General features: G+C 42.2%; 1 protein-coding gene across 1 annotated transcript in view; it reads left to right on the top strand.

The window, feature by feature from the left end:
- The first annotated feature begins 792 nt into the window (after nt 1-792).
- The window catches only part of DNAH11 (dynein axonemal heavy chain 11), a 312,569-nt gene continuing 300,996 nt past the window's right edge, over nt 793-12,365 (top strand). Inside the window, exons 1-2 of the mRNA XM_082472819.1 lie at nt 793-1,527; nt 2,871-3,014. Coding sequence (XP_082328945.1) covers nt 808-1,527; nt 2,871-3,014 — 864 coding nt within the window. The 5' untranslated portion in view covers nt 793-807. The remainder of the gene's footprint in view (nt 1,528-2,870; nt 3,015-12,365) is intronic.

Below are 12,365 nucleotides of genomic sequence, written 5' to 3'. Positions count from 1 at the left end.
GAAAATCTTATAGGTGGTTATCAGACACAATTGACATCCTAAAAAGAAAAACTGTTGAGGCACCAAATCTTGCTGGATACAACCTATTTATCAATAATCAGTTATTATAATGGATTATTGAGGGCAACACTCTTTCATAGTTCCTATGGGAAACAAGGGGTTTGAAGTTTTTACTTTGAAATGAACAAATGGAAAGGACTAAAAAAACTTTAGTTTGAGGACTGCCCCTCAAAATTCTGGCTACTTCAGTCTCAACAAATGTCATTAATAGACCATACTGAAATCCATTTCAGCATCACGGAGACTGTTACTAATCTGGAACTTTTCTCCCTTGAGCTTTTACTCTTGGATTGAATAATAATTCTATGTATTTTCAGAGCACTTTGCTATTTACAAAGACGTCATGCGCTCTTTCATTGGGTGTATTAACATCCCAGTAAGTGGCAGGTGAGGTTCAGAATCAGGATTTTGAATAGCTAGATCTTGGATTGCCACAACTAGGAAAGCTGAATTGCAGTGTTGGTTCTTTTCTGGAAACATTCTAACAGCTATGGGCAAGGTAAATTAAAAGCCCTCGGCGCGAGTCCTGTATCCCGGTTCCACCATCTCCCTGTTGCTTAGTCACTTTGTGACTTAGTTTCTTTGCTCATTAAATAAGCTGACCAGTCGAAGCCCTGCCTTTCTAGGTATTAAATAAAATAATCAAGGGGATGGAGTTAGCACGGAGCTCAGCACAACCCAGCGCTGCTCAAAACACAGCAGTTAATCGATACTGGGTTGCGAGTCTCCCTTCCCGGAAGCCCCAAGATGTCCAGTGTGCCAGGGCGCCAGAGGGCAGCGGAGGAGGCCACCGAGTGGCTCACGCCTGTCGAGGGCACGCTCCTCCCCTCCACTCTCACTCCGCCCCCGGAGGGCCGGGGCGGGGACGCCGTTCCCCTGGAAACGAGACGCGGAGGCTCAAGGCCCGCCAGAGCCCTGGGGCGTTGCGCTCGCAGTGCGCGCAGACGCCGGCTGCCAAGTGGGAGCAGGTGTGGGAGTAGCGGCCGCGCTCCCGGTGATCGCTGGAGGAGGTGGGCGCCTCTCGGAGCGCGAGTGTGGAGGTGGCCTCGCCTACCCGGGGCTGGGCAGGGGCGCGCGCGTGGAGACGGCCAGCCCCGCGTCCCTCAGACGTGCTGGATGGCAGCCCAGGTGGCAGCCCGGGAGGCGGGAGGCTTCCGGGAAGTCCCGACCCTTCGCCTAACCCCGGGCGCCGGCCCGGAGGCGGCGGGCCTGGTGGAGTATGAAGAGGAGGACGAAGACGAGGAGGTGGCGGCGGCCAGGAGAGCGCGGAGTTTCGCCCAGGACGCACGGGTGCGCTTCGTCGGCGGCCGTCTGGAGCAGATGCTGGGGCTCCCGGAGGAGAAATGGAACCAGCATTTGGAGAGCGAGGACAAGCGGCAGGTCCTGGGGGAGTTTCTGGAGAGCCCCAGCCCCGCCTGCCTTGTGTTCAGCGTCGACGCCGTGGAGCGGCTCGCGGCGTCCCAACAGGTAAGGGGCGAGGGGCGAGGGAACCAGGTCACGCCTCCCGCCCAGCCTGGCGGACACCTGAGCGGGACAGGCCAGTTGTGCTTCCTTGGGTTCTCTCGGGGCACATATTCGGGCGCTTTAAAAAACTTCAATCAAGTGCCTGCCGAGAGTCCGCAGAGTGCCCCACGTGCGCCCACTCTGCTGTTAAGCGGCTGTTGGTTAGTTTTCTAGAAGGTCAGCCTTTGCGCCTGCTCCATCCGGATAAAGCAGGAAAAGCAGCGCGTCCTTCAGCTGCCTGGGCGTGAGGCGCGAGGTAGGTTCTCTTTGCCAGATAACTTTCCTTTAAATCGCTCTTGTGTCACTCCGGAGCCAAATGTGGTGTTTGGCGGAGCCCAAATAACTTGTCATGGCTCAGTCTGCCTGTCAACCACACTTCATCCTAACGAATAATACTTAGGACTCCTTTTAAAAAAGAATTGCCTGGCAATCTGCGCTCAGGACAGTTCTCTCTCCCTCTCCCTCCCCCCTCCCTTTTTTTTTTTTTTTTTTTTTCTTTTACCTTTTTAAATCTAGACCTCTGGAACACTTGAAGGTTAACGTATCACCTACGATCACAGCATTTGTACTTAAAGAGTTTGCAAAGACTTTGGAGCAAGATTTAGAATCTTGAGATGCCTCACTGTCAATGTTGTAAAGTGATGCCATCATCACTAGATGTGGTCGTAATAATGGCGGGGAAATAGGATCCCAGAGAAGAAAGAGAGTAACTGCAGTTAGCCTTAGGGTTTTGTGAGTTCTGAATTGTTTTTGTTTTGCTACTCTCCTAATTTTAAAAGTTTGTCAGTGGAGTGGACAAGAACAGTTTAGTACTACTTAAGTTAAACAGTCATGATATCTGAAGAAATGACTTGATAGTTATGGAAATGTTAGAATATCTTGATTAAACACTGCTTTGAGTATAGAAATACAATTTAACCTCTTGGTCTTTATCTCGGTTTGGCTTACTTCTGAACAGGAAAATGTTATACAAAAGAATAACCTTTGCTAAGATGGAAACATTCTAATTTCTTCCTGTATTTGTTTAATATGAGACTTTATGGTATATGATGATCCTAAATGACATGCTTTTGAAAGGTGACTTTCCACACCAATAATACTGTGAAATTAACATTATAAAAGAACAAAGAAAATTGTATAAACTTTGCAGAAGAGCAGTGGAGCAATCTTATTTATAAAGGTAGGTGAGATGCCAGGTTTTACTTCTCATGCTAGCAATCTACTTACAAGTTAGATACAGCAAATCCTGCCTGTTAACATGGAAGCTACATTGTGGACTTAAAATAATTATGTTACTCCTGTTTCAGATTCCAAGAGATGCAAAACATAAACTTGTTTATATTGCCAAGAAGAGTACTGAAAACGTTGGAGTAAATGATTTCTCTCAAACAGTTTTATTTGGAGAGTTACCCGCCTCATCTCTTGGACATGTAACTGCTTTCCTAGACGAGGTACTGGTCTATCCTTAATATTTTAAACTTTCATTTATCTTTATGACACTTGGAATTATTCAGGACAACTGTGGCTATTAAAAAGAGAATTTAGAAGCCAGTCATCTCATTAGCCAGGTGGACGGAAAATGGTAGTATTTAGACTGTTCCTGAAATGAGCTGATATTGATGCTAACGTTCAACAGGTGGTAATTTACAGGATCCTCCTTTTCCTCTCTCTTTCTAAACAATGGAAGGAAATTAAAAAGCCGCTTGAATTGAATAGGCTCCTGTACTTAGCTATAGGTATTAAACTTCATGTTCAGAGTAGAGACAAATTTACACTTTGGAAAGGGGTATTCTCAGTTTTTCAGATTCCTGTTAGTTTCTAAGTGCACTCATGTTAAATAATGGGAAAGGGTAATGGAAATAATGTATTAGGAATGACTGCCTTACAATTCCTCTTTCTCTCCCCTTAAGTCAGAGAAATGCTCTCTAAACCCATGTTACTGGCCCTTTTCCTAAGGGCCCCCTTTTCCTCCCAGGGGCTGGGAGGTTCTAATGTGCATTAGAACCACCTAGGGATTTTGTTAAAGGCAAACTGATAGATTAGGTTTGGAGTGGGGCTGAAATTCTACATTTCTAACCTGGTGCTGATGCTGTTTGTTCATGAACCAGCTTTGAGGAGCAACGTACCAAATGACTAGGTGTGGAAGAACCAGAGCAGTGGTTCTCAAACTTTGCTGAACATTTGGACCACCTGGGGAACTAACATGCCTCGGCCCAGGTCACACCTCTTACCAATTAAATCAGAATGTCTGGGGTGGGGGGTGGTGGGAGCCAGGCTGCAGTAGTTGTTAAAGATCTCCAGGTGACTCTAATGCACCCCAAACTCTGGGAAACACTGGGTTAGCATCAGTAAACCAGATTTCAGTAGCCAAAGCAGTCTTGCCAAGGCCAATATTTAACATATGAATAATTGCCAACATACTTTTTATTAATGATTTGTCAATCTCCAGCTTTCACACCTCTTCTCCTTCCTGAGTCTCTTCTGCTGTCTTCTTGAAAGGAGGTGTTTTCTTGCGGTCTCTTGGCTAACTAAAGCTTCTGTCCCCCAACTTCAGTTCTACCTTGGTTTCCCTCCTCTTCTGTTGATTTCATGGCAATAACTAGGAAGAGAGTTTTCTGTCTTCAGCACTTGAGACAGTTTTCGGTATGTAGCAGGTGTTCAAGAGATTTTTATTGAGCTGAATCTGATGAAAGGATTTCACATGGTATGTGAATGACCTTTGGTCATGTGAATCCAGGCTGCCATCAACTGGCCTTGGAAGGGCAAGGCAGCACTCTTCATTGGAGATCTTACTCTGTCGTCTGTGTACGGCGACAGAAGATACAAAACTCTTTCAGGTTCCTCTGAATTGACCTCAATACCAGGGTCTGCACAGCCCTCTGAAAAGTTTAAGTGAAAGAGAGTAAGCTGTCCCTGAGTACATCTATAGAAGGCACAGAACATTCAGAACCTTACGGGTTTAACAGGTTTGGAAGATTCTCATTTATTTAATTATGCTTGAGGATATGAGCATTGGGAGGAAAACAGTGAGGACATCACACTCAAGATGTCATTTGGGTTTCTTTATGGACAAGGCTTAAATTCAGAATGAAGGGGCCCTAAGGCAAGACTATAGATTTTTAGATAAAAAAATGTTCAAGGCTTGTCTTTGCTTAGTATCCACTGTGGCTCACAGAATTGGCTAATTAACTGTGGCTTACGATGTTTGAAGGACTCCCAAACTTTTCTCTCCAGCCAAGATCTCTCTCCCAAATTCCAAAGAGCTCCATATGCCTTCCTGACATTCCACTTGGTGTGCAATAGACATTTCATACTTAACATTCCAAGTTGAGCTGATGTTCCCCACCCTGTGCTGTTTGGAATTATTCCCAGAATAATGGATGTGAACTCCATCCTTCCACATGCTCAAACCAGAAAAACCTCGTAGTCAGCCCCGACTCTTGGCTTTGTCTCACACTTTATATCCATTCTGTCAGGAAATCTTGCAAGTTCTGCCTTCAAACATACCCAGAATCAGTTCCCCTCTCCCCTCCATTGCTGCCACCCTGGTCAAGCTCACCATTATCTCTCACCTGTGTTAATACATCAGCCTCTTAATTGGTTTCTCTGCTTCTGTATGACTCCCATCTAGAACCTATTCCCAACACAGCAGCTAGAGTGATCCTTGTTGAAACACGAGAAAGAACATGTCCCTTTCTGCTCAGACCCTGCACTGGTTCTCCTTTTACTCAAAGGGCCCAAGAGCTTATAGCAGCCTAGACTTGGCGTTGTTGCTCGCTGTGGATCAACAGTATCAGCATCAGCTGGAAACTTGTTAAAACTGTGGAATCTCAGGCCCCGCCCCAGAGCCGCTAAATCAGGACCAAGAAGCACAGGTGATTCTTAGGATTGTTAAAGGATGAAAGCATGGGTTCGAATTCTCTGTGATCTGACCTCCCCATGACCTCTCAGCTCATCTCAATTGCTAACTCATGGCTTCCTTGCACTTCCTTAATTGTCTCAGGCATACTGGTGCCCCAGGGCCTTTGCTCTTGCTATTTCTTCATCTTCCCCAGAATCCACTCAGCCAACCCCTTCATGTCTTGCAAGTCTTTTTGCTCAGATATCTCTTCTCCGTGAAGCCACCCTCCAGGTGAGCAGGGATCTTTGAAGGGCAGTGACTTAGGGTCAGGCAAGTGAGACACCCACTTCAAGAACAAAACTTCCAGAGAGGTGGGGAGAAACAAAAACAACCCAGTAATCAAGAGGAGTAATAATTTAAGGCAGTATTATTATTACTATTTTGGCTGTGCCACGCAGCTTACGGAATCTTAGTTCCCCAACCAGGGATTGAACCCGGGCCCTCTGCAGTGAGAGCACAGAGTCCTAGCCACTGGACCCACCAGGGAATTCCCAAACGCAGTATTTTAAAAAATAAAAATTAATGCAAAAAAAAATCAACACTTGAAGTAAAAGTAGGATCACTAACAGTGCCAGGCCAAGTCATATTGGAGGCTGAGGCAAAAGGTCAGTAATACTCATCCTGTCTTTATTGAAAAATGTTGATATTTTATTCATCATTTTTGGATTAGCTTTTACTTTAAAAATATTTTAAAATATTATTCATCTCAATTATTGAGGTTCGTTGGGTTTGTTTTTTTTTTGGTGCCCTCTTATGCTCCAAAGTGAGTGCCTTACTTACCTTATAGTAGTCCCAGCTCTTAATCTTTGTTTTGCTCACTGATGAGTCCCAAACACACAAGACTCTGCCTGACACATAGTAGGATCTAAGTAAGTACTTGTTAAACGAATGAAGGTTAAATAAGTGCTAAAGATAGCCTGTTCTTATAAGAGACAAAACACTGAAGCTGCAAGATACTCCTTTAGAGAAAAAGCATTTGGTGTACGATCTCTGCTATCTCCATTTGAATTTTTTGGACATTTATATGAAAAGGACACTTTGTGGGAAATTGTATGCTAAATAAGCCCTTAGTTGTCATTTGTTCATTTAATCAAAACTTAATGAGTATCTGCTTGGTGCCAGTGACTGAACACACCTGGCAATTAGGTAGGACGTTTCTGCCATCGGAAAGCATGCAGTGTGAGCTAACAGTGATAAGATGCGGTGGATGTAGTGGTTTTAGCAGGATGCTGTGGCGCCTACACGGTTGGCAGCGAAGGTGGGGAGTCTCAAATAGGATGATTATAGGTCTTGGTTTGCTTGGGGGCGGTTCCAGTTTCCTCCTGTTACAGATCAGTTAACATCTGCTAATTTTTATTGCTTGTTTTTACTCTCTAAAGCATCCTCAGTTGTATGGTAAATTATTTGGTCCCCATAGTGTCAAAGGACAGGAGCAATAGCTAGATGCAGGAGAGGGAGGAAGGGAGAAGCAGTGCAAAGGCACAGAGGTGAGGAAATGCAGATTGCATTTTTAAAAATGGACTGCATTGGGCTTCCCTGGTGGCGCAGTGGTTGAGAGTCTGCCTGCCAATGCAGGGGACGCGGGTTCGAGCCCTGGTCTGGGAAGATCCCACATGCCGCAGAGCGGCTGGGCCCATGAGCCACAATTACTGAGCCTGCGCGTCTGGAGCCTGTGCTCCGCAACAAGAGAGGCTGCGACAGTGAGAGGCCCGCGCACCGCGATGAAGAGTGGACCCCGCTTGCCACAACTAGAGAAAGCCCTCGCACAGAAATGAAGACCCAACACAGCCATAAATAAATAAATAAATAAAAATTTAAAAAAAAATCTTCTTAAAAAAAAACAAGGACTGCATTAATACGTTTAGATTGGGGGAGAAGAGCTGGAGGGTGGTGAGAAATAAAGCTGGAGAGGCTGATTAGAAAATTAACACCTATGTAACTTTTTCTTCTGGATGGTTGCCACCAAAGCCAGTTGTCAAACTCATATCCATGTGTTTGCTGGAAGATGGTAGCAGTAAGGCATGTTCTGTGAAGGTTTTTTATCAGGACAGGCTTCAGTGGAAAGTTTTGAAATCAAGTGGTCATTTATGACTTGCATTCCAAGCTAAACAACTTCTGTCTTTCTGGGTACTTTGTATATGAAGAAGAAAAACATTTAATGCAAGGATTGGTGAACTGGTGACTCAATCAAGGAGCGAGGAGGGACTGTGTTACTGAGGTAGGGATTGGAATGAAAAGTATTGAGGTAGTTTTCCAGTGCTGTGGTTCTTAACTGGGGTAGAATAAAGAAGGGATGGTCCAAGTGTTTGAAAGGAATATGGGGGAGGTCATTTGACTATTTTTTCTCGTTTAATGACCTAACATACTCTCACTTGTATTGTGTTGTATAGTCTTTGAAGTTTGACTCAGATATACAGTGATTAACAGTAATTAATGTTGATATGCTGGGGCCTCCCAAACTTCTCTCTCCAGCCTTGATCTCTCTCCTGAACTCCAAGCTTAGACTTCCACTGCCCTTACGGACATGGCACTTGCTGTGTAATAGACGTCTCAAATCCAGCGTCTCCGAAATTTTACTCCCGATCTGCTGCTCAACATTATTATGTGTCCCTGAATATTAACTATATTATATAATTAGCAAAAGTATTAAAAATGTCATGTAGTTATTTCTTTAAGTATTACGTTGACCCAAATCTTGAAAGAAACAATAATTGTAAATGCTTATCAAGCCAGAATGAAAGTTATGATTTGGTTTTTGTAGTCAGTGTCTGGGGCCCATTCCTAGACATTTCAGTTTAAGAAGTCTGGCAGAGGACCAGGCTCCTGTACTTCGAAAGTGTTTGTCAGGTAATAGTCTCTACTGATTTAAGAACCACTGTAAAAAGAAACACCCCAGATTTAAAAAGAGATAAAAGAAAGGTGAGTAAAGAGAACTCTAGCAAAGGCACCATGGCTCTTTTATCTGTAGTTGTATATCTCCTAGTAAACATGTCCAAATTATTTTGGTTCAGAGAAAGTTCATGGATTTTTCTTTTAAGTCATAAAACCTAGACCAAAAAATTTACAGCTGAAGACAAAACCCCAGGTTAATTGCATTACTTTGTATATAGCTTGTTGATAACAAGATTCATTGTCATTAAAGAGTACATCCCAGGTCAATTTGTTCTAAATGATGTTCATGGAGATACCCTTGTTGCTTGCCTAATTGCTCTACAAAGCATGGGGCTCAGAATTTCCTAACAATTTTGTCTACAGCTTGTGACACAAATATTTAATTTTAAAAGAAGTTGGCCTCGTCACAGAACAGTAAATAGAGTGAAGGTTTGAAACAGTATCCAGCAAATTAGAAATGTTGAAGAACCAGAATTAGCCACAACCCTGACTTTTAGAAAAAGCTGTTGCTATTGGGAATTTAATCTAGAAAGCAGTTTTTCAGTGGGTCAGTGCATGTTCAGCCCAGTAAGACTAAACTCTTCAGTCTGGTTTCCAAAGCTCTTTATGAACCTTACCAGCATTTCTCATAGCCCTGCCTCTTAGAGGTGCTGGCTCTAGTTTCAGGCAGACCAGACTGGAACTTTCTCAGAACCCTACGCCTGCAGCCCTCAGTGATTTTGCATCAGCGTTCAGTTTTCTGCCTGCCCTGCTCGTTCATCTTAAAGATTTAAACCAAGTAGCAAGTTTCCTGGCAAGTCTTCCCTAATAACCCTCCTGGCTAGAGACGGGTGTTTCTCCTGTGTTTCCACATGACACAAAAACGTGCCTTTCGTGGCAGTTCTGATATCGAGGTACCTAACCCACGGAGCTCATAGAAGACACGCTAGTTCTTTTTTTTTTTTTTAATTTATTTTTATTCAAGTATAGTTGATTTACAACGTTGTGTTAATTTCTACTGTACAGCAAAGTGATTCAGTTATATATATATATTTTTTTTTTCATATTCTTTTCTGTTATGGTTTATCACAGAATGTTGAATATAGTTCCCTGTGCTATACAGTAGGACCTTGTTGTTTATCCATCCTATATATAATAGTTTGCATCTGCTAACCCCAAACTCCCAGTCCATTCCTCCCCTACACTCCTCCCCCTTGGCAACCACAAGTCTGTTCTCTATGTCTGTGAGTCTGTTTCTGTTTCATAGATAAGTTCATTTGTGTTACATTTTGGATTCCACATATAAGTGATACCATATGGTATGTTTTTCTGACTTACTTCACTTAGTATGATAATCTCTATGTCCATCCATGTTGCTGCAAATGGCATTATTTCATTCTTTTTTTATAGCTGAGTAGTATTCCATTATATATATATACCACATCTTTTCTTTTTTTTAACATCTTTATTGGAGTATAATTGCTTTACAATGGTGTGTTAGTTTCTGCTTTATAACAAAGTGAATCCGTTATACATATACATATGTCCCCATATCTCTTCCCTCTTGCATCTCCCTCCCTCCCACCCTCCCTATCCCACCCCTCTAGGTGGTCACAAAGCACTGAGCTGATGTCCCTGTGCTATGCGGCTGCTTCCCACTAGCTAGCTATTTTACGTTTGGTAGTGTATATATGTCCATGCCACTGTCTCACTTTGTCCCAGCTTACCCTTCCCCCTCCCCATATCCTCAAGTCCATTCTCTAGTAGGTCTGTGTCTTCATTCCCATCTTGCCTCTAGGCATGACCATTATTATTATTATTTTTTAGATTCCATATATATGTGTTAGCATACAGTATTTGTTTTTCTCTTTATGACTTACCTCAGTCTGTGTGATGGTCTCTAGATCCATCCACGTCTCTACAAATGACCCAATTTCGTTCCTTTTTACGGCTGAGTAATATTCCATTGTATATATGTACCACATCTTCTTTATCCATTCGTCTGTCAGTGAGCGCTTAGGTTGCTTCCATAACCTGGATATTGTAAATAGTGCTGCAGTGAACATTGGGGTGCATGTGTCTTTTTGAATTATGGTTTTCTCTGGGTATATGCCCAGTAGTGGGATTGCTGGGTCATATGGTAGTTCTACTTTTAGTTTCTTAAGGAAACTCCATACTGTTCTCCATAGTGGCTGTATCAATTTACATTCCCACCAACAGTGCAAGAGAGTTCCCTTCTCTCCACACCCTCTCCAGTATTTATTGTTTGTAGATTTTTTTGATCATGGCCATTCTGACTGGTGTGAGATGATATCTCATTGCAGTTTTGATTTGCATTTCTCTAATGATTAATTATGTTGAGCATCCTTTCATGTGTTTGTTGGCAATCTGTATATCTTCTTTGGAGAAATGTCTATTTAGGTCTTCTGCCCATTTTTGGATTGGGTTGTTTGTTTTTTTGTTATTGAGCTGCATGAGCTGCTTGTAAATTTTGGAGATGAATCCTTTGTCAGTTGCTTCATTTGCAACTGTTTTCTCCCATTCTGAGGGTTGTCTTCTCATCTTGTTTATGATTTCCTTTGCTGTGCAAAAGCTTTTAAGTTTCATTAGGTCCCATTTGTTTATTTTTGTTTTTATTTCCATTTCTCTAGGAGGTGGGTCAAAAAGGATCTTGCTGTGATTTATGTCATAGAGTGTTCTGCCTATGTTTTCCTCTAAGAGTTTGATGGTATCTGCCCTTACATTTAGGTCTTTAATCCATTTTGAGTTTATTTTTGTGTATGGTGTTAGGGAGTGTTCTAATTTCATGCTTTTACATGTAGCTGTCCAGTTTTCCCAACACCACTTATTGAAGAGGCTGTCTTTTCTCCATTGTATATTCTTGCCTCCTTTATCAAAGATAAGGTGACCATATGTGCATGGGTTTATCTCTGGGCTTTCTGTCCTGTTCCACTGATCTATATTTCTGTTTTTGTGCCAGTACCATACTGTCTCGATTACTGTAGCTTTGTAGTATAGTCTGAAGTCAGGGAGAATGTTTCCTCCAGCTCCGTTTTTCTTTCTAAAGACTGCTTTGGCTATTTGGGGTCTTTTGTGTTTCCATACAAATTGTGAAATCTTTTGTTCTAGTTCTGTGAAAAATGCCATTGGTAGTTTGATAGGGATTGCATTGAATCTGTAGATTGCTTTGGGTAGTAGAGTCATTTTCACAATGTTGATTCTTCCAATCCAAGAACATGGTATATCTCTTCGTCTGTTTGTATCATCTTTAATTTCTTTCATCAGTGTCTTATAGTTTTCTGCATACAGGTCTTTTGTCTCCTTAGGTAGGTTAATTCCTAGGTATTTTATTCTTTTTGTTGCGATGGTAAATGGGAGTGTTTCCTTAATTTCTCTTTCAGATTTTTCATCATTAGTGTATAGGAATGCCAGAGATTTCTGTGCGTTAATTTTGTATCCTGCTACTTTACCAAATTCATTGATTAGCTCTAGTAGTTTTCAAGTAGCATCTTTAGGATTCTCTATTTATAGTATCATGTCATCTGCAAATAGTGACAGCTTTACTTCTTCTTTTCCGATTTAGATTCCTTTTATTTCTTTTTCTTCTCTGATTGCTGTGGCTAACACTTCCAAAACTATGTTGAATAATAGTGGTGAGAGTGGAAAACCTTGTCTTGTTCCTGATCTTAGTGGAAATGGTTTCAGTTTTTCACCATTGAGGATGATGTTGGCTGTGGGTTTTTAATATATGGCCTTTATTATATTGAGGAAAGTTCCCTCTATACCTACTTTCTGGAGCGTTTTTATCATAAATGGGTGTTGAATTTTGTCAAAAGCTTTCTCTGCATCTGTTGAGATGATCATACGGTTTTTCTCCTTCAGTTTCTTAATATGGTTTATGACATTGATTGATTTGCATATATTGAAGAATCCTTGCATTCCTGGGATAAACCCCACTTGATCATGGTGTATGATCCTTTTAATGTGCTGTTGGATTCTGTTTGCTAGTATTTTGTTGAGGATTTTTGCA

Source organism: Balaenoptera physalus, assembly GCF_965194825.1.
Source record: "Balaenoptera physalus genome assembly, chromosome: 8".
NCBI lineage: Eukaryota > Metazoa > Chordata > Mammalia > Artiodactyla > Balaenopteridae > Balaenoptera > Balaenoptera physalus.
The sequence above is the reverse complement of the archived record's forward strand: the minus strand, read 5'-3'. Positions and strand labels throughout refer to the sequence as shown.